Source organism: Ostrinia furnacalis, unplaced genomic scaffold (assembly GCF_004193835.3).
Source record: "Ostrinia furnacalis isolate ACB-3 unplaced genomic scaffold, ASM419383v2 OfSCF7119, whole genome shotgun sequence".
Classification (NCBI taxonomy): domain Eukaryota; kingdom Metazoa; phylum Arthropoda; class Insecta; order Lepidoptera; family Crambidae; genus Ostrinia; species Ostrinia furnacalis.
This window is the reverse complement of record NW_021137358.1, coordinates 143112-165307: the sequence shown is the minus strand read 5'-3', so window position 1 is coordinate 165307 and position 22196 is coordinate 143112. Positions and strand designations below refer to the sequence as shown.

General features: G+C 38.2%; 1 protein-coding gene across 1 annotated transcript; it reads right to left on the bottom strand.

Moving 5' to 3' along the window:
- Window positions 1-17721: 17721 nt before the first annotated feature.
- LOC114363413 (uncharacterized) lies at window positions 17722-19665 on the bottom strand. The gene is made up of 2 exons (XM_028319121.1): window positions 19461-19665; window positions 17722-18217 (listed from the first exon to the last, which is right to left on the bottom strand). Exons 1-2 carry the CDS (start codon window positions 19491-19493, stop codon window positions 18020-18022), a joined length of 231 nt encoding a protein of 76 aa, XP_028174922.1. The 5' UTR covers window positions 19494-19665; the 3' UTR covers window positions 17722-18019.
- Between the last annotated feature and the right edge of the window lie 2531 nt (window positions 19666-22196).

Sequence of the window (22196 nt, the reverse complement as noted above, 5' to 3'; positions counted from 1 at the left end):
TCTTTGCTATCTTATCTAAAACCTTTGCTATCTTCTTATCACCAACATTTTTTAAATTTCCATATCAATATTCAATAATAGACCAAAACCTAGATCACTAAAATGACTATAATAAAGCCGATATTCTTATATCCAACTTAAGTAAATGTCACGGGCACTTTTTAAATTGAAACAAGCCATTGGAATTGAGCCGCGCGTTTGCGAACTCGTTCTAGCAATTTCCGGTTGAAGGGAAGAGCTATATATGACCGAGCCTCGTTTTCTAGTCGCACTGGACTAGACTAGAAATTAGTGTGAAGAATTTTCCATCGTGAAATCGATAAGGGTATTTTTAAACTCATTTCTTGTGACCGGTCATTGGTAGCATTTTTCGAACGCAGTAGGTATACGTACATAGAAAACAACCAGAATAGGCTTAGTGTGAGTTTACATCAAATGTCGTCACTAGCGAGCGCGTTAAAAAAATATTAAGATATTAGTTCTGTTCATTGTTCATACACAATAAATGTTTGTGTTGTGTGGGGATCGAATCCGCGACCTCTAGTAAAGTAGTCCGGTACGCAAACTACTACACCTTCTTGTCGTGTCAGTAGCCTTCATTAACTTCCTACTACACCAAGAGGCGGACATTATAATTATTTTAAATTAGTTCTAAATTAAAATCTAAATTCTCTCTCTTACAGACACTCCCTGTTTCCATACCAACCATAACTCAAACTATCTCTATACCAAATTTCATCAAAATCGGTTCAGTGGTTGAGGCGTGAAAGCTTAAAAGACGCACAGAGTTACTTTCGCATTTTTAATATTAGTATGGATGGATATGGATTGGTTGAACATGATTAAACTTTAATAATGTTTTGTCCCTCATTTCAGAATACAGGCATTATTATTCTGTGTCTAGGCTAATAACGTAAGCTATGGTTCCGACTAAGTATTATTTATTCATAGTTCCGTTCCACGAACGCATCTTTATTCATTTATAGCACATGCATGGAGTGCAGTACGTGGCATAGATACTGAACTTTTCAGTAAATTTTTCATGGCGGACTCAAAATATGAGATGCGACGCAGTATTTGGTTTTATTTACAGCTAGGGGCTTAAATTCGCTGCTTGCTTATTTCTTTGCCGAACACTATGATCCTGGCCTCTTCAATGATGTTCGTTTCGTTAATCGAGTATTTTCGGGCAAGTGGGTGATTAACCTGCTGTACCCTAGTCCGGTGGTGGGGCTGCCACCTCAGAGCTTCTGGACTCGCTCGGTTTTTTCCGGGTATCCTCCCTAGTGATGGGATTCTGTTTTCAGGCGCAGAATACTCGCCTTTCGCCCTGCATCCTCAGCTCAGCTGCAAGTCTAGGTAAAGCGTGGCTGCAGCAGGTCCCAGGGTGGACGACGAGGACGTGGATGACGCGGACTGGCCGGGGTTCTGCTACATCGGTGTTTCACTACTTAACACAGCAGATGGTTTCTTGGCATTTTGTAGGCAATGCTGACCTCACTACGTCAGCAATTACCACCAAGACCATGCCCCGGCTTCCCCCCCTCTTCAATGATAATAGGTATTTATTTACTAGGCAGGTATGTACTCGTACAGTCACCATCAAATGGTTCGTAACACCCAAAGTGCCCAAAAACTTGACAACGTAACCTTATTCCAAATGTAACAATGACGTGTTTCAAACTTTTTGGCTATTTTGGGTGTCACGAACTATTTGACGCTGACTGTACCACCCAACTGTCCACCTACAAGGTGGACTGACGACATCGTAAAGGTAGCAGGGAAGCGCTGGATGCAGGCTGCTACCAATCGATCAACGTGAAAAGGGTTAGGGGAGGCCTATGTTCAGCAGTGGACGTCCTATGGCTGAAATGATGATGATGATGTACCACCCAAGACCTACGCTTATCAAGTATAACATATTTTGTCATTTTATACTCGTACGTAAATTATATTTGAAGTCATAATCATAAGTAATGGGTATTTCTCAGAAATGTGCAATTATGAAGTTCGTGTCTCATTTTGCTTTGGAATGCTAGTTCAACTTCCAGTGAGAGAGCACGGAACCTATTCCTTACTTCCTAGTATCAGATCAAAGTCTAGTTTAACTGGAAATTTAAACCACGTGTCGTCGGCTTTCAGGCAAATTCTGTCAAGACTTGTTTATAATCAAGCGTTTAGTTGACAATATGAGCTGTCGTGCGAGTTTTTCTGTCTTACTTTATTTTTACGAGATAATTATAATAATGAATGTGTGTGAACAACGTTCTACAGCTGCTAATGTGTGCTTAAGAGCGTTTACGTCTAGCGTGGCATGTCAAGTTTAGGTAATTTCAATGCTATTTTTATTCACACTTAAAAGATTGTGACTGTGTGCGTGTTCTCTTGCTCTATAGTCAAACCCAACTACTTTGATCCACCATCGTAAAAGTGTGCCAGGCTGTCGAGTGACAGCTGAAAATAACTATAAAATCTTCCAACACCGACTCCAACATTATAAATCATGTTATGGTATAAATGAATCCTAATAAATAAATAAATCCGTAATTTAATTATCCAATAATGTATTTTTAAAAGTGTAAGTATACATGTACTGTTGGTGTACCTTTCTAAATAAATAAATAGAAAGTTATCAAAGCTTTTTACTACGTATTTTTTGAATATATTTAGCTTTATGTTCACCTGAAAAAATTGAATTGTAATGGTGAAAGATTTCATCAATCATCTTTATCTTCTGAAAATACGAAACTGTATTCAGATCACATAAAAAGCACAAAAGGCAAAGCAACAGAATTATATCCAAAAAACAAGATATATCGAGAAACAAGATGGCTAACACCGTTGCTAGGCTACAGTCCATAGACCATGGCCTAGCATCGGTGTTACCAGATCTGTCGCCAACACCAGTGGTGTCTAGTGTGTTTTATTTATTAGGAGGACAACCAAAAAGACAAACACAGTGCTTAGAACTAAGTATTGTCTTAATTAGAGGCTGCCACGGCATGCAATGCAGACGATTGCAAATTTAAAAACTAACAACTACTTAACTGTGACTAGTTATTTGCTGCCGCTGTAAGGGATCTCAGCACAGCGCGCCTAAATTTCAGTAGCTTATAACAAAAAATGTCGACGTGACATGCTTTGCACAGTCTGTTGTACTCCCTGTTTGCCTAACCGTCATTTCAAAATTATATGTCAGTAAATNTTAAATTCTAGGAATTTATCAAAAACTTCTGATTTGTGTTTAATGAAGTAGACATGCACCCTTCGGGAAAAATCATCGATGAATGTGACTACATACCTGGCACCTCCAATTGAAGCATGTTTCATTGGCCCGCATACATCACTATGTACAAGTTCTAATAGGTCAGTTGCACGGGAGCCTTCACTAGGAAATGATTTCCTGGTTTGCTTACCCTCAAGACAAGTTATGCAGATGCATTTGGTCATTTTCGATGATAAGTTTACACCTTCAGTACAGCTAGGCATTTTATTTATGTCTCCAAAATTCAAATGACCCATCCTTTGATGCCACAAAAATGTATCTTCAGTTTTAGCTGTCATAGCATGTACATTATCTTTTTGGTTACAAGCATTTAAGAGCGTTTACGTCTAGCGTGGCATGTCAAGTTTAGGTAATTTCGATGCTATTTTTATTCACACTAAAATAATTGTGACTGTGTGCGTGTTCTCACGCTCTATAGTCAAACCAAAATACTTTGATCCACCATAGTAAAAGTGTGCCAGGCTGTCAAGTGACAGCTCAAGGAAACTATAAAATCTTCAAATCTTCCAACACCGACTCCATAATTATAAATCATGGTATACATTAGTCCTAATTAATAAATACGTAAATTCTTTATCAAATAGTAAATTATCAAAGGTTTTTTACTATTTTGACAATATTTTATACAGCCTATGTTCAGCAGAAAATTTTTTGAATTTTAATGGTGAGAGATTTTTCAAATTGGTTGTATTCAAAAGAAACTTTTCCTGTTAAATATTCTTTTTTTATCCGGAAAATGCATAACATTTCATACCCACCAGCTGCGGGGGCAGTTATGTGGTGTTCTTCCTACCAGAAGGTGGGTAGCCCCTACACCCACTAAAAACCTGACTATTTCTGCCATGATCCATATGAGTGATTATGAGGGAACGCGGGACATCGCCATTGGCTGTTGCCTGTAGCATTCGTCCTTAGCCGCCACCAGACACCTCCATGTCTAGCGACCGAGGCCTGTTAGGAAGGGACAGTTGGAGGCCATAAGCTGTCCTCTTGAGCCCAAGGTGTCGGCGGCGGATAACCGGACTGTCGGCTGAGGCCTCTCGCTCCCCCTTTCCACTTTCACAGAAAGTAAGCATACTATACCATAAGATTATTTGTCTCATAAGAATATATTTTATACTAATGTAGATATTGTTTCCGAAAGCGAGCGGGTTCATTCCGTACCTGTACGCTTCATGCGTTCTCTAGCAAAAGCTGAAAATCAGTGTTCTGCCCTTTTGAGGGTAGTGTTTATACTGAGCTCTTTGCTTTTTGCATCGCTGCGGCACACATCACTGTGACGCAGGGAACTATTTGAAACGCTAGTCATCTGTATCTTCTGTTGTTTTGTCACTTTTGTTATGTTGCAATTGTTGAAATTATTACTAACCTGTGTAACAAAATACCAGTGGTGTCACCTAGTGTGTTTCTTGACTAACTAACTTTATTTCGATATTTTGAATTTCAATAGCAACTATACATAATGTGTGTGTGTGTGTGTTAAAAGCATTAAAAAGTGTGTATTACAACAAATAAACAATTTATCTATCTATCTCACGCCTCTTCCCGATTGGTAGGGAGAGGTCATTTCCAACCGCCGCTCGTTCGCTTAGGCTGGGCACTGTTGGAGCGTGTCAGTCTGCTGCGGTGACTCACGTGCCAAGACTGCAGTGTTAACTGACAACCATCTACAGGCTCTCGGCCTATACGGTGGAGGAATTGCCCGAAGCACCATTGGCCCGGTAGAACCTGGGTCGCCCTATGTGTGAGGCGATCATGCCGTCGCACTCACTCCTCTAATACAGGTAGAACTGCCTCTATGGTGCGACGTAAAATTTGGCTGACGGCCACGCGTACCCTTCAGCACTCTAGAGCCTAGATTCTCAAGCCTCTGCCTTTCGGTTTTCACCTCTGGTGGTGCAGGCATTTCCCCTTGGGACCTCTGGTCACCTCGCAACTGGCGTCTATTCTCGGTTGTCGCCCCTGAGGATAAATGGGATAAATAATATGGATTGTCACCAGTGGCGACGTATAACACATACTTTCCCAGTTGTAGCTACAGGCTTTCTCACCACGGATGACAAATGAAAAAATACTTTATTTTTTATTTCATTTTACTTTACTTCATTCGGAAAACAAACAGTGTTAAGTAACTTATTAACTGTCTGAATATAAAGCTTTAAACCAATTATATGTTTTCGCATACAATAACTGAGAGAATGTTTACTAATAAACTCAAATTATTTTATAATTCTTATGCTACAAATACATCCCAAATGTCACAAAGTCAAGTAAGACCAGATCAATACAAATATTATTATTGTTATTTTAAATATGTGTTACAACGTCACCAATCGTGACAATCGGGATTATTTTTCCCATTTATCCTCAGTGAGACATAGTCAGTGTCCACAACCGGAAATAGACGGTCTGCGGATAGGAACTATGCGGTTTCCACGAACTACAGCAGTAGGATTTCCCGCGACGACACAGTTCTGTGTCATACTCGGGCCCCATAGGGCCATAGAATGCACGACGCAAAAGTATCCGGCGACTCAGTACGGCTGGGCTTCCGAAATTAGGCATCAACTGACTTAGTACGTCGGCGGTAGCTAAAAGCTTAGGGGTGAGAAGCTTCAAGTGGCCGTCAAATGACCACTGTCCAACTAACTACAACCCGAGGTACCGCAAAGATTTTCCGACTGGAATAGGTGTTCCCCCTACAACTGGGTCGGACCCTGCTGGCGGAGCATTCCTATTAACTATTCTGTAACCACCTATTTATGGAAAATAAATTATCAGTATTATCCTCTTTATAATATTAGTATACATACTTTAGTTCTTGCTGTCCCAAATTTTCGTCATTCGTTTCATCGCTAAAAATAACTTACTTTTATTTCTCATTACGTCTGAAATAGAATTTGTTGTCCCAAAATCTACCACCACGTGATCGCAAAATCTACCACCAAGATTTTGCAGATACACTATAAAAGTCCAGCTACATGTCAAATATCAACGTACGCGTGACACATGTCAGCAGAGCACTGAGCGACGTGACCTCACTCTGGAACGCCTCGAGGCGGACTGAATTTGAAAGATTCTTGCGCGGCGTTTTATAGTACTTTTGAAATACTCATAGAAAAAAAATTACAATGATTTTTTTTAAATTTCAAAGTAAATATTTGAGATAAGATATTCTTCTATTATATTAAGCTATTTTTGTGTTGAATAAAGGAAGAATAATGGTGAAAAAATCACTTTGATTTTTGGGTATTTCACGTTCTTTTAATTTGTGATTTCTTATTGTAAAATGCTCAAATCTAAAATTTTTCTCAGATAACTATTTGCCCAAGGATCTATGCTATAAGATATAAATGTTTGTTAAATCGTTTTCACAGTATTTTTATAAAAATTTCAGCTTGTAAACTGACGCTAAAGTGAAAATTTACAAAACCTGTGTGCACTTATCTTGATAGAATTCTTAAATACTAAACTAATCGCAATATTTTCTCAATTAACTATTTAGACGACGAAATTGCCTAACTATTTATGCCTATAACATATTTGTAATATTACTGGTTAATGATTGTAACGAGTTGAAAAAGTACTGTTTTTGCGCCAAACGGCGTAAACGCTCTTAAGTCAGTAAATAAATAAATAAATAAATAAATCTTTGGACAATTTCACACAGCGCCAGCTAGCCCCAAAGTAAGCAACTTAATGCTTGTGTTATGGGTGCTAGCTTAACGGATATACTACTTATATACCTTTTTTTTTAAATACATAAATATTATACATAGTCACACCCAGACCCGTCACAGAAATTAAAATTCATCATTTCAATTTCTGCCCGGCCGGGAATCGAACCCGGGACCTCTCGGCATAGTAGTCCGTTCTGAACCACTACACCAAACGGCCGACAAATCACAATTGTGTTTAATTAAATAGCAACTATAGGAAGGGTGCAAACCGGGTGGAGGGAGTAGCCTAAGCGATCACAGCGCTCGCTGCGGCTAAAATTGTCATTTTAGTCGCTGACTTGAGCTGTCAAATCCATATTGCAGTAAACATTTTATAATCGTTTTTAAGATAAAATACGGTTCTAGTAAGAAAGATGTGTTGTTGTGAATTGTAAACACCAAGAAGAAAAGCGACTGCGAATTTTATCGATTTCCAAGACCGTGGTGGATATAAGAACAAAGAAAGAAATGATAATGATGATGGCACGAAACCCCATTTTAATCACCAGTAGGCTAATTTTCACTGAAAACAGCAAGTTTAATGTTATGCCTTAATTTTACTGACTACCATCGTTCAAAATTGACAAATATAGTAAAATAACACAAGATTTCTTACAAGACTTACTTCTTGTTTGACAGCGGTGACAATATTGCCCATATAGCCCACCTGTACGTGGAGCTGTCGTCGCGCTCGGTCGCAATACATAATGTGTGTGTTAAAATCATTAAAAAAGTGTGTGTTACAAATAAACAATTTATCTATCTATCGATCCCACGCCTCTTGCCGATTGGTAGGGAGAGGTAATTTCCAACACACGATCCGGGGGCCGCTCGTTCGCTCAGGGTGGGCACTGTTGGAGCGTGTCAGTCTGCGGTGACTCTCCTGCCAAGACTGCAGTGGTGACTGACAACCGTCTAAAGCAGCGGTTCCCAAACAGTCGGTGTCTAAGAGTTCTCCTAGTAAATGACGCCTCCCAAGCCTCTACACAACGTCCCGATTTTTTTTCTGGGCCTTTTACCGCCCCCCTTTAAGCCTGCAGCGCCCACAAGGGGGCGTTATCGCCCACTTTGGGAAAGACTGATCTAAAGACTCTCGGCCTATATCTACTGTGGAGGAATGGCCCAAAGCACCCATGGCCCGTTAGAACCTGGATCGCCCTATGTGTCGCACCCACTCCTCTAATACAGGCAGAACTGCCTCTGTGGTGGCAGGTGTGGACCTCTGGTCACCTCGCAACTGGCGTCTATTCTCGGTTGTCGCCACTGAGGATAAATAGGATAAATAATATGGATTGTCACCAGTGGCGACATATAACACATACTTTCTAAATTGTAGCTACAGGCTTTCTCACCACGGATGACAAATGAAAAAATAATTTATTTTTTTATTTCATTTTACTTTACTTCATTCGGAAAACAAACAGTATTAAGTAACTTATTAACTGTCTGAATATAAAGCTTTAAACCAATTGTATGTTTTCGCATACAATAACTGAGAGAATGTTTACTAATAAACTCAAATTATTCTTACGCTACAAATACATCCCAAATGTCACAAAGTCAAGTAAGGCCAGATCAATACAAATATTATTATTGTTATTATAAATATGTGTTACAACGTCACCAATGGTGACTATCGGGATTATTTTTCCCATTTATACTCAGTGAGACATAGTCAGTGTCCACAACCGGAAATAGACGGTCTGCGGATAGGTACTATGCGGTTTCCACGAACTACAGCAGTAGGATACTCCGTGGGCCATAGAATGCACGATGCAAAAGTATTCGGTCACTCGGTACGGCCGGGCTTCCGAAATTAGGCATGAACTGACTTAGTACGCCGGCGGTAGCCAAAAGCTTAGGGGTGAGAAGCTTCAAGTGGCCGTCACATGACCACTGTCCAACTAACTACAACCCGAGGTACCGCAAAGATTTTCCGACTGGAATAGGTGTTCCCCCCTACAACTGGATCGGACCCTGCTGGCGGAGCATTCCTATTAACTATTTTGTAACCTACCACCTATTTATGGCAAATAAATTATCAGTATTATTCCTCTTTATAATATTAGTATACATACTTTAGCTCTTGCTGTTCCAAATTTTCATCATTCGTTTTCGTTTCATCGCTAAAAATAACTTACTTTTATTTCTCATTACGTCTGAAATAGAATTTGTTGTCGCAAAATCTACCACCACGTGATCGTAAAATCTACCACCAAGATTTTGCGGATACACTATAAAAGTCCGGCTACGTGTCAAATTCATTTTACTTTACTTCATTCGGAAAACAAACAGTATTAAGTAACTTATTAACTGTCTGAATATAAAGCTTTAAACCAATTGTATGTTTTCGCATACAATAACTGAGAGAATGTTTACTAATAAACTCAAATTATTTTATAATTCTTACGCTACAAATACATCCCAAATGTCACAAAGTCAAGTAAGGCCAGATCAATACAAATATTATTATTGTTATTATAAATATGTGTTACAACGTCACCAATGGTGACTATCGGGATTATTTTTCCCATTTATACTCAGTGAGACATAGTCAGTGTCCACAACCGGAAATAGACGGTCTGCGGATAGGTACTATGCGGTTTCCACGAACTACAGCAGTAGGATACTCCGTGGGCCATAGAATGCACGATGCAAAAGTATTCGGTCACTCGGTACGGCCGGGCTTCCGAAATTAGGCATGAACTGACTTAGTACGCCGGCGGTAGCCAAAAGCTTAGGGGTGAGAAGCTTCAAGTGGCCGTCACATGACCACTGTCCAACTAACTACAACCCGAGGTACCGCAAAGATTTTCCGACTGGAATAGGTGTTCCCCCCTACAACTGGGTCGGACCCTGCTGGCGGAGCATTCCTATTAACTATTTTGTAACCTACCACCTATTTATGGCAAATAAATTATCAGTATTATTCCTCTTTATAATATTAGTATACATACTTTAGCTCTTGCTGTTCCAAATTTTCATCATTCGTTTTCGTTTCATCGCTAAAAATAACTTACTTTTATTTCTCATTACGTCTGAAATAGAATTTGTTGTCGCAAAATCTACCACCACGTGATCGTAAAATCTACCACCAAGATTTTGCGGATACACTATAAAAGTCCGGCTACGTGTCAAATATCAACGTACAGTCTAATTTTTTAGAAATCAGCAGAAATGTCATCAAAAANCTGGAACGCCTCGAGGCGGACTGAATTTGAACGATTCTTGCGCGGCGTTTTATAGTACTTTTGAAATACTCATAGAAAAAAAATTCCAATGAATTATTTTAAATTTTAAAGTAAATATTTGAGATAACATATTCTTCTATTATATTAAGCTATTTTTGTGTTGAATAACGGAAGAATATTGGTGAAAAAATCACTTTGATTTTTGGGTATTTCACGTTATTTTAATTTGTGATTTCTTATTGTAAAATGCTTAAATCTAAAAATTTTCTCAGATAACTATTTGCCCAAGGATCTATGCTATAGGATATAAATGTTTGTTAAATCGTTTTTACAGTATTTTTATACAAATTTCAGCTTGTAAACTGACGCTAAAGTGGAAATTTACAAAACCTGTGTGGACTTATCTTGATAGAATTCTTAAATACTAAATTAATCGCAAAATTTTCTCAATTAACTATTTAGACGACGAAATTGCCTAACTATTTATGCCTATAACATATTTGTAATATTACTGGTTAATGATTGTAACGAGTTGAAAAAGTACTGTTTTTGCGCCAAACGGCGTAAACGCTCTTAAGCTTTGCGACAAAAACTCTATCACATTTTATTATGACAAGCAGTCTAGATCGATATGTGAAACACTGGCGCCGCTCTTTATACGTTTTGGTAATTTATGTGATAGGACATAAACCGTTTATTATCACACAAATGTTATTTCCACGGTAAGCAGATGAAAATACTTATATTTACCACTCTTGCTTTTAACTTCCATCGCGAAACCATTCTTACGCCCTTTCACAAACATTACTTAAGGTCTCACAGTGCGCGTGGACGCACAGGTTGAAACATGAACCAATTACAGAGCTCTATTCAACACTGTGCGTTTAATTTGCTGCTTCACTTAAGCAAGCATCGTTTGTGAATACGGACGTTATTGTAAAAAACGCTTTAACATAGAAGGTATGTAAATAAATCAAAGGAAAATGGATACTTTTTGAGCATAATGTTGATGATATAATCAAAGTTGAGAGAGAGGTGCGGTCAACTCCCACGTGAAATCATCTTCCATTTCATAGTTTATTGAATTACCAATCCAGGAAAACCTTCCCAGCGGTTACGTCACGAAAATGATAATACCACAGATTCTATTTGTCTTTGACAAACCAAACGGAGTTGATGAAGCGAAATAAAGGTTGTTTAATAGAATTTGTTACAATAACGATGGACAAAGGGAAATGTTGGTCCCAGATTTGCAAAAATGGGACCGTTCCGCCCGGTGCCTCGGCTAACGAGGCCTGAGGGACCCAGATCAGGTGGCTGAAGGGATGCAATAGAGTTGACTTTATCGGTATTACGTTTGATGTGGATGGATTAATGAACCGGTATAAACCGGTACATTTTCATTTATTGATCTAATAAAGACTATTTAAGACTTACAAGTCCCAAAGTAAATTCTAACTTTACCGCAAATAATGCGAGTTAGTAGGAGGTATGTAAAACTCAGTCACCTCTAAAAGTCTATTTTCAAAAGTTATAGACAGTTTTAGCATTCTAGACATGTTTGTCTTTATATCAACCTTCTACATATTTAGCATAATCTTCTCATAACGAGTGACTTGAATTTATTACTTACATGTAAATAATAACAAAACAAGCTTGCCTTAAAAAACTATTTTTTATTATTCTTAATGACTTAATGGCTGAAACCCTTTATACATAGGATCCTTAGGAGGATCACCTTATTAGAATCATTTATCCTACGTTTTTAGTTTTTACCTAGACTTTCACACTATGTGAAACCACCCTGGAACACATTTTCAACTGGTATATCCGGCCGGTTATGACTGAAACTGAAACAAATTAGGGCTACATAACGCCGTGTATGGAATGCTCGTATGTGAGAGCGCAAAGAGCAATGTAGCGCTTCATGACAGGAGTTTGTAGTAAAAATATAAGATGGCAGTGTAACTTACGGTCGAATTTGCCGAAGAATACTTATTTGCTTTAGTTAGATTTTTTAAATTAAGTCTTTAGGTTATTAATTTTATAAAGGCACCCTTATTTAACTATGTGCTGAGGATGTATTTACTCGGTATTACTTTAAACAAAATAAAATGATTGTGCTTCCAAAATTGAAGTTAAAGTAGGTAATTTGTATTATCGTGTTTACTGTTTTATGAGAATTTGATGAGATTGCACGACGAATCGTGAAATTTTAACGAGTTTGAGTGATCAGATTTTTAAAATGAATCTCGTTACGAATTCCGTCTCCAGGTTCCTTAGTTTATATTTATTTACTTCCAAAATAATAACAATATAAAAAGAACGAACAAACAAATGCCGAATTTCAGAAGGTTCTTAAACCATTTGTGGCCCAAATTTTTTCGCGTGGACAACTCACGTTATTTGCTGACTGAGGAAGAAACAAAAGGTTATAATGTAGGGACTCTCTCCCCTTTGTGCTTTAGGAGGCATACCTTCTATAACTTCTCCGGTGCCATTAAGCCTTACTGCATTAGGCCCGGTTTCGTGCACAGCTGGTCTCCGCACCGCTCTGCTCTTCTCCGCTCCGCTTTGGTGGAAATAGTCAGCCAGCTTCACCGCACATCTCCTCTTGTCTCCGCACTGCTCCGCCTTAGAAACTGGGCCTTGGGAGAATGCATTACAGTAATAACAAATAATACATGAGTATAGTACAACCCTAATGCTATCAGTGTGAGCTCATTTGCATTCGTTTATAAAAATCACACCTGTTATTACCCGATTTTTAAATTGCATTACCTTTTTGGTTTTTAACAGCGTTAAAGCGATTGTAAGGCAACCGGCAAGCGTGTCAATGTGGTGTAGCCGTTATTGAATACACATGTAATGTACATACATCCTTTGATGCTGATTTTGACAATGAGGTGCAACCAGTGATATTTTCTTTACTTGATGTGAGTAATGCGTTGCTTCTAAATCTCAACATAATGTACGTCATATGAGGATAAGAGCTGATACGTTGGGATAGACAAAAACAGACCACAAAGACAACACAACAACAACCTTAAAGTCAACAAAATAAATTAACTTATTTCGTTTTATTTTTTTACAAACCAAATTGATATCAAACCTCTCCATCTCCACCGACCTTTCTTAGAAATTTAAAAATAACTTTTAAAAAATACAGTCGTTTTATGGACCCTTTTCAGAAGAAGTCTTATCGTTTTCAGTCAAAACCATTGTTCATTAGCCCAACGTAAGCAAAAAGTCGTATTTTCAGTTTCACAATCACAACTTGGATGTTTCGTGGAACTCAAAGAATAGGACGAAACCCTTGGCCACGAAAGTTTAAACAGTTGAAAACTTTCCGCTGTTCTTTATTCAAATCAATTGTTTTATTGTACTGCCGTTTTCTTTTATTTTTCTGTTGTTTTTAAAAGTGGTTTGGTGAAACTTACACCATAGAACATTTTTCTTTACCTAAAACCCTTGAAGTTAATGGTTTGGTTTAAAGAATGAAACGGTTGGACTAAGCCACGTGATGTTATAAGATAAATTGCCAATTTATATTGGTGAGGATTGTAAATAAGAGCGAAATTACTGTAATGCTCAGTAAAATTCAATGCCTGCCGCTAACCAAATTTTGGCAATATTGGCATAACTTTTGATTATCCAGAATCGTACTTTAATATGAGTGTTACCACGAAATGCTGTTATGAAAAGTTCAATACTCAATATTTTTAGTACGTATGTTTTTAAAATAAAATAGCTTGTAGAATTCAACCTGTTTTAGTTATCGCTTACATATTCAAATAATGTGATTTTTATTATTTAAGTCTGTATGAAAACGATTAGTGTTAGCTACGTAAATAGAAAATGCTCAGCTTAAAATACGAAACTGTATTCAGATCACATAAAAAGCACAAAAAGGCAAAGCAACAGAATAGNTAAACGCTCTTAAACCTAACACGTTCTCTGCTAAATGGGTTACTTATGATCGCAACTGAGCTTCTACATCATCATCATTTCAGCCATAGGTCGTCCACTGCTGAACATAGGCCTCCCTCAAAGACTTCCATGTTGATCGATTCGTAGCGGCCTGCGTCCAGCGCCTTCCTACTACCTTTATAATGTCGTCGGTCCACCTTGTGTACCGTAAAACGCAGCGTGGGACGTCCCCTAATTAAAAAAAATAAATTAAAAAATGATTTAATGATTTCCATAATCCCTGTTGATAGCGGCCTGCATCCAGCGCCTTCCTGCTACCTTTATGAGGTCGTCGGTTCACCTTGTGGTTGGACATACTACACTGCGCTTTTTGGTACGTGACCTCCACTCCAGAACACTAGTATTATAATATCTGTGCCAGAACCTTGCTGCCCCATCGACCGTCAGTTCTGCGTAGGTACTATGTGCTCTGCCCAGCCCATTGCCACATCAGCTAGCAAGCTGAAGTGGCAATATGGGCTGGCAAAAATCCGTCTACTTACTTTTGCAGATCAGTGTATTTTAAGCATAATATCCCGAGAATTTAGTTACGCGCTTGTTCATACATTTGCCGCGTTATAACGTTTCGTACCTCCTCCCCGCGTCCTTCAGTAGTTCAGTACCTCGTGGCAATGATAGTTCTTGCGGTCCACATGCTACCTAACTCGATACAATAACAAGTAACGTTTGGAACATGTTTTGTAATTACAAATAATCTCTTTTTGTTTTGACTGAAATGCTATATTTCAACTTTGTGTAGTGACTCATATAATATTAGACCTAGAGAAATGAATGACGTCATATAAAAAATGTTAAGGTAGTCATGTACTATCATTGGTCGGCTACTTTGTATGTTGGTTCAAAAATATATGAAGCATTTCAGATTTCCTTTGTTTTTCTTTCTTTCTTGCGTTCAGAAACCGCTCCGTTAGTTCTTAGCTTAAATTATTTGAACGCACGGAGAAGTATCATCTACAGAAATATCATCCAACAAACTCGTTTTTGGCTGCCATTTATATTGTTATTAATTAAAGAACTAACCAAATGCGACTTGAGGTCGCATACGAAACGTTCCGCACTATTGCACAAAACCTTCCTAGTCTTCCTAAACTCACCAAAAACACGCAGCCTGTTTGTTGTTACAAATAAATTAATAAGGGATTACATATTCATATTAAATGCACATTCTGTAAGTAAAGCTTTGAATAGAATAGAATAGAATAATTGTTTATCTATTTATCTCTGGCTTACTGTCTGAAAATACAAATTACTGTGACCTTTTGATCTAACAAATATCCTAGCGAGTGTAACAGTGTGACTTGATGGGATTTTTTTCCCGACAAGTAACAGTGTGAGTAGTGTGACTCATTGGGAAGAAGCGCGATGGCTTAGGGTCCCTTTGACTATTTGGTACGTAACCCTAAAATGGTCTGTAATTAAGATTATTTATTAATATAGGTAAATATTTTTATAAATAGCAGGTTGCGTCATTGAGAACTTCCATTTAAATAGTCGTATGTGAAGTTTTATTTTTCGTTATTAAAAATGTAAAAAGTCAACCTTCAGCATCAAGCCGTGTCTTCGTCTAAAAAAATGTTTTGCTCAGGAATAGGTACGTTACGGTATCAAGTTAAAGAAAAACATCAATATTTATGTCTGACTCACGTAGAGATGTGAATAAATCAAGTTATAAATTAACCCAAAAATAGAGAATATTAAAACAAAAAAAATAAAAAAAAATACTGTCATTGACACACTTGTTTGCAAGGCTGTTCTTCTTTTTTAGCTTTTTATTCATCTCATATTATGCATAGTTCAAAGACAAAAAAATCCGGTTAACAAATTATTTTGGCCTTGGTAATCTATCTGAACTGCTTTTTAAGTTTATTAACCTTAAGAAAATTTGGCTTACCTTCTCCTCAAACGCTCTGACCAGATGGCTTAGGGAGGCAAGTGATCCTTTACTTTTTTTTTATGCAAGACAAGGCAGGTATAATACTGCATAAAAAATATACAGAATGGACTGAGTTGACGTTCAAAGCAAAAATTTGGATTCCTTACATCAAGGTGTATCTAAATCATTCCCATGTATGTTCTAAGATTTTGCTTAGTAGGAGAATTGAGTACGGATACAATACAACCTCTAGAGAATACTTAGCTGTTTAAAATAACTAAAAGGGAAAGCGGTGAAATATGTGAATCAATGGTGTAGTTACTCGTATTTATTATTAAAACGTAGTGATAAAGTCACTGACATTGCCCGACGGATTAGCAAGCTGAAGTGGCAATGGACAGGGCACACAGTACGCAGGACTGACGGCCGATGGGGCAGCAAGGTTCTGGAGTGGAGACCACGTCCACCACGACCACCCACAAGGTGGACCGACGACCTGATAAAGGTAGCAGGAAGGCGCTGGATGCAGGCCGCTACCAACCGTGCGATGTGGAAGTCATTGGGGGAGGCCCATGTTCAGCAGTGGATGTCCTATGGCTGAAATGATGATGATGATGATTAGAGTAATGGTGAATTCATTGCAATAGGGATGTTTTCTGGGTAAAAAAGCAAGAGTTCTATTTAGTCCGTCAGTTAGCTTATCAAAAACTACTCGACACGTATTTTTCACTTTTTAAAACTAATGAAATCGAAAGAGATAAAGCGTGCCAAAGTTCTAAAGAAAAGGCCCGTGATGTCAGTGAGTGCGTAAAAGTGCAGCACTTTATGACGTGCGTCGCGCGGAACTTCAACGCACTATAACTTTGTAATTATTTGTTTGATTGACAATTAAAAATATAATATGTGTCCAATATTTTTTTTATATTAAAATTGACGGACTAAAAAATTTTTTTAGGAAACTAGCCTATGTTATGATTTTTGTGGGCATCAATTGGAGTATAGATAGGTATACATTCCAGTTGGTTAAGTCTAATAAAACCAGTCAGCTATTACGTAGGTAGGTATGTCCTCAGACGTACGTACGTAACCGACAGACCCCTGATCGCACGTACCAGCTCACTGGTTCTCAAATTATCGTCTGGGGCAACCTACAATATCAACTACATGAATTCACTAATAGATTAACATTAATCATTCTTCATACTAGTCGAAATGAAGTAATAGTTTATGGTCAGCACAAAATTATCAAGGCTTGGTATTGGCAAATCTTTGAATGCAGTTGTCTTTCTTTTCAAAAATAAAGGAATGTTTTGTTTGAGTAAAATTTTCTATGTACAGTATTTATTTAGAGTACTTACCTACTTTCCCTTCAAGTGGCTTTAAAAAATTCCACTCTGTATACAATTCAATAAACCTCATACTTAGGCTGTGCTTATACGCCTATAGCATTTCACTGTTCACATGGTTGTAGGTACCTACTCGAGCACTTGCCTCACTTAGCACATTTTGTAATAATTTTGATATTAAAGGTAAATAAAAACAGATAATATTATATTTATGGTTTCATTTAATGTCTTAAAGGTTATAATATAAAAATACACAATATTACATATAGCTAAGTTACAATAAGCTGATGTAATTGTTTTTTACAGCACTGCTCAGATTTTAACAACACCATTTCAATGAGACAAGAACAAGAACACTCTCGCCCAAAATGCTCTTTCTTTCTACATTTGACGATCCTTAGTAACAGAAAACAATATTGTATCTTTGAAGTTTTCAGGAAATTCACACACATGAAATGTATGGAACTTCTCAGTAAAAAGATAAGCAAACTTAAAAGATGAACAAGAACAGAGAGAGGTAAATTCTAAATTCTAATTTGGAGAACTTCAAGAGTCGTGAATTCGTAAATTTTGGGACAATGGTTCATACGTTCTACTACAACTACTCGTACGTACTACTGTCCTTTGATTCCGTCAGCCATTTTATCAAGCATGCTCTTCTCCGTAGGTTTGACGGCGTTGACCGCAGACTCTCCTGCGTCACTCAGGGCCTTAGCCGCATCGTCCGCCGCCTTTTTCACAGAATCTGCGGCGTCACGTTTTACCCTCATGTTGTCTTCTGAGGGGTAAGCTGCGACCGCTACGATCAAAACCTGAAATGTTTTACATCTGTTAGGTCACGAAGTAGAGGAACTTACAACCGTGCAAGTTCGAATTCCAGAGAGTTCCAACTGTTAGTATGACAAGGTTGTTATCAACAACTTTCTAAGCCCTCACCATCAATTATTTATTTCAGCTCACTCGATATGTCAACACCAAGGATTCCGAAATTGGCTGAGGCAGTTAAGGGAGTGCTCTCAAAATAGTGAGATACGATAAATGGCATCTTTTTGGCGGTGAACGCGCAAACTTGTCTTTGGGTTAAATTGGACCAAATTACGTCGATCCTAGTCTAAGACTCCCTTCAAGGAGGTATCAGTTTCGGACACAAGTTTGTAACTCTCAATGACGTTCTTCCGAGAGATATTTGCGCGGCCGGTATAGGAAGCATCAACCATTTTGTCGTCCGTATAACAATGAATGTCGCTGATTTGCAACATATCATTGATATGCAGAAGAAAGAGCGAAGGCGATAGCACACAGCCTTGGGGGGACACCATCTTTCACAGTCATAGAGTTTGAGCATTTACCGTCGACTACGATCTTTACACTTCTGTCTACAAAAAACTAGTGACCCATCCACATAATCTTTAGGGAAGCCCATAGGAAGGGAGCTTCGAAAGAAGCGCTTTGTGCCAAACCCGATCGAAGACCTTCGCCATGTCCAAACTACGCCAATGCTTCCCCCCTACTCTCGATCGCCTGTGCCCAGCGATGTGTCACATAGACCAGAAGTACACCAGCCGAGCGCCACGGAAACCGTACTATTGGTCACTTAACAGCTGGTGGACTTCTATGTATCGAAGGAGCTGTCTGTTGATAATAAATTCCATTATCGTCGAGAACAAGAAGGTTAACACCAAAAAACACACAAAGCTCTTGTTCACTTATTCATTATACTAAACTTATCATCATGTACATGAATAGAGCGCTGTTCCAGATACTAATTTATAAGATCTTCGAGACGATCAAAGACTTTTTTAAACTTATAGAGCAAGAGCCAGTGAAATCCAGACCTATTTAATAAAAGCTTAAAGGTTTCCAACATCTCGCTTATCTGGCAAGGGGTTGGAACCATCAAAACTATCTGGCTGATGAGGAAATATCATCTAATAATTTCCCAAGTTAGCTTTTATGGTACATGGTCTGGTGTTCACTGGCTCCTAGTCCATTACACCTTATCCATGATTCACAAACAAAGAAACCGAGAGTCAGGAAACGAAAAATAATACTTACCACAAATAAGAGAGCTGTTAGCTTGAAATCCATTGCTTCTACGGCGGTGTACAGGTGAAAGACTTAGCTAGTACTTGTACTTAGATGGTCAGATCAGGTCGATTGAATGTCGTGTTGCTTCTTCGCAAATGTAGATCGAGGGGCAGGAGTGGTCCAGTACACAACTTGTGCTAAACTGAGTAAATGTCTCGACTTACACTCCGGTTTTATTGAGGGATATACGACGCCAAAGTCACATTGGGTCAGCAAATTGTCGGGATAAACAACGTGATACAGAACGTATTTTACCTAATCGTTTTGTCATTCATAGGTCGAATTATTATATTATCAGTGGAATTTGTTTGCTTAGGTACCTATAATATTTATTTACTTGTTCATTTTTGGTAGACATTTTAATCATCAAATGATTGATTTATTTATCTAAAGGAAGCAGTATGAATAAAACAAAATGCTATAATGAACTATTGTTGAGAAGAGCCAGTGTCATGTTCTGGGGCAGATTACCTTTAAAGTAATTATTTTATTTTTCTATTAACTAATATGAAAAAAAAATCTAGGATCTAGGCATCACTGTCGTATTTATTAGCTACGGAAGACATGCTGAACACGTTAACCACGAAAAGCGACACCAATCGGGGAATCGGCTAGTATTTTTTATTCAACGAGATGTATAGGTAATTTGCTCTCCCTCTAATGGGGATCCAAGATTTTGGTAATTTTCCTTGTGGAAACATTATGTAGTTAACATTGTGCGATGATTGGAACGTTGAGTCAGTTGTTTATGTTAGGGCCTCAGAATCCTTGTGAAATGGGTTTTAAAATGCTAGAATCCTCTACGACTTTCTGGCATGCCATTTTTGATTCCGTTTTACTTACTCGTATCGTACTTAAATCAATGTATGTATGTATATTATATACTCAACATCAAATAAACCGCACCTTCCGCGACGCGAACTTAAGGATTTTCTTCTGAGACAATCATGGTGCCCCAACAATACTGGTGTTATTTGAAAGCCCAATAAATATCCTTAAAGAAAAACACATTTAATTTCTTAATAAATGATTAACATATACCATAAATGTGACTTGAAAAAAGACCTTACTTTGGGCTCACCTCTGGGATCAATTAGACCAATTTTTATGGTTATAAAACCAAATAATGATCTCACGTGTCCTCTTTAACAGATGGATAGCAATTAATCCCAACTTAACTGTTTTATAGCCATAACAGTTGGCTCAAGCGTAACTACCTATTTTTTGAAGAAGTGACTCTGGATCCTTCTAAAGACACATTTTTGGGGTAAAAACCTTTCCTTTAATGAAATGAAGTTTAGATCTAGGCTTTTAAATGGTGCCAATATTGGTGGGAAGTGGGAATGCATACGTTTGAAAGTGCTTGTCGTGGGAGGTGCGATTTATTTGATGTCGAGTGTATGTATATGTTCTCCGCTCCGCACAGCTCCGCTCCACATCGCGCCGCCGCCGCTGTCAAAAATGAGTCCGACCGACACATATCTCCTTTCTTCTCCACTTCGCTCCAAAAACCGGGCCTTAGGTTAACGAAAAGATCTGATGCATTGATTCTGAATTCTGAAACTAAGCCTGTCTGTAGAGGCACAGCCCTTGCTTTAAGAAAACTCTATGTTTATTTAATTTATATTTAAGTGACCTCTATTTAAGGACTCATTACTCCTCAAAGGATCACCTTGACTCAAAGTGTGGTCGCCCCATCTCAATAAATTGGGTAATCTGCGTACGGCGTCCGGCGGAGGTGACAAACACTGGACAAAATAACAATAAAATAATAACATAATAACTTTTATACCGCTTCTTTTTTGTGTGTTAAATAATATTTTAAATATAAATAATCATAATAATACTGAGAACGTAGCGTGGGACGTCCACCCACAAGGTGGACCGACGACCTGATAAAGGTAGCAGGAAGGCGCTGGATGCAGGCGCTACCAACCGTGCGATGTGGAAGTCATTGGGGGAGGCAGTTTAACCATTTAAGCAATACTAAAAGAATGATCGTTGTCCAATGAAAGTCTTCTACGATCATTAACATTTATACCGCTAACCAGTATTAACAAAACATCTTTATAATGCACTGGGTGTAGGTATTGAAGTAGCAATATCTGCAAAAGTCAAAACACTAAAACTCGAATACAAAATAGATCTTTGAATGATGAAAATTTTATTTGGAACATTAATATGTATAAGGAATACTGTAGAGTCGCCCCGCCCGGCCAGATTGTTCGTTCGTTCGTTTCAGCCAAATGACGTCTACTGCTGGACAAAGGCTCCCCCAAGGTTATATTCCCGCGACCTTTACCAGATCGTCGGTCGGTCTTCCAGCCCTGGCCAGACTGATTCATTGTAATTTATTCTGAGAACCGTCGTAACAGTTATTGATCTGAACTTGAGATAGAACGCTCGTGAAGATAATATGAATCATCTTTCTTTTTCCGTCTTTTTACTAAACACCCAGACAGAATAGAATTTTATTCTACTAAGGGCTGATTTTTCATTCGTCAGCCGGATAACTTTAAACTGAAGAGTAAGTTTGGCATATTGACGGTTTCAGTATGGAAAATATTATTATGTCAAAATGACGAGTTTATTCTTCAGTTAAAAGATAACTAACGATTGAAAAATCAGCCATTAGACTATTTGGCGCCTACCCGTAGCTAAGTTGATGATCCGTTTACGTTACGTGCTTAAGTACGTTGGGTG

Bases quoted from the DNA above. Each gene is read 5' to 3' on its own strand.
- LOC114363413 (XM_028319121.1), bottom strand. From the start codon at position 19,493: ATGGATTTCAAGCTAACAGCTCTCTTATTTGTG. The intron at 18,218-19,460 runs GTAAGTATTATT...AAAACATTTCAG, and splicing joins TAACAGCTCTCTTATTTGTG to GTTTTGATCGTAGCGGTCGC.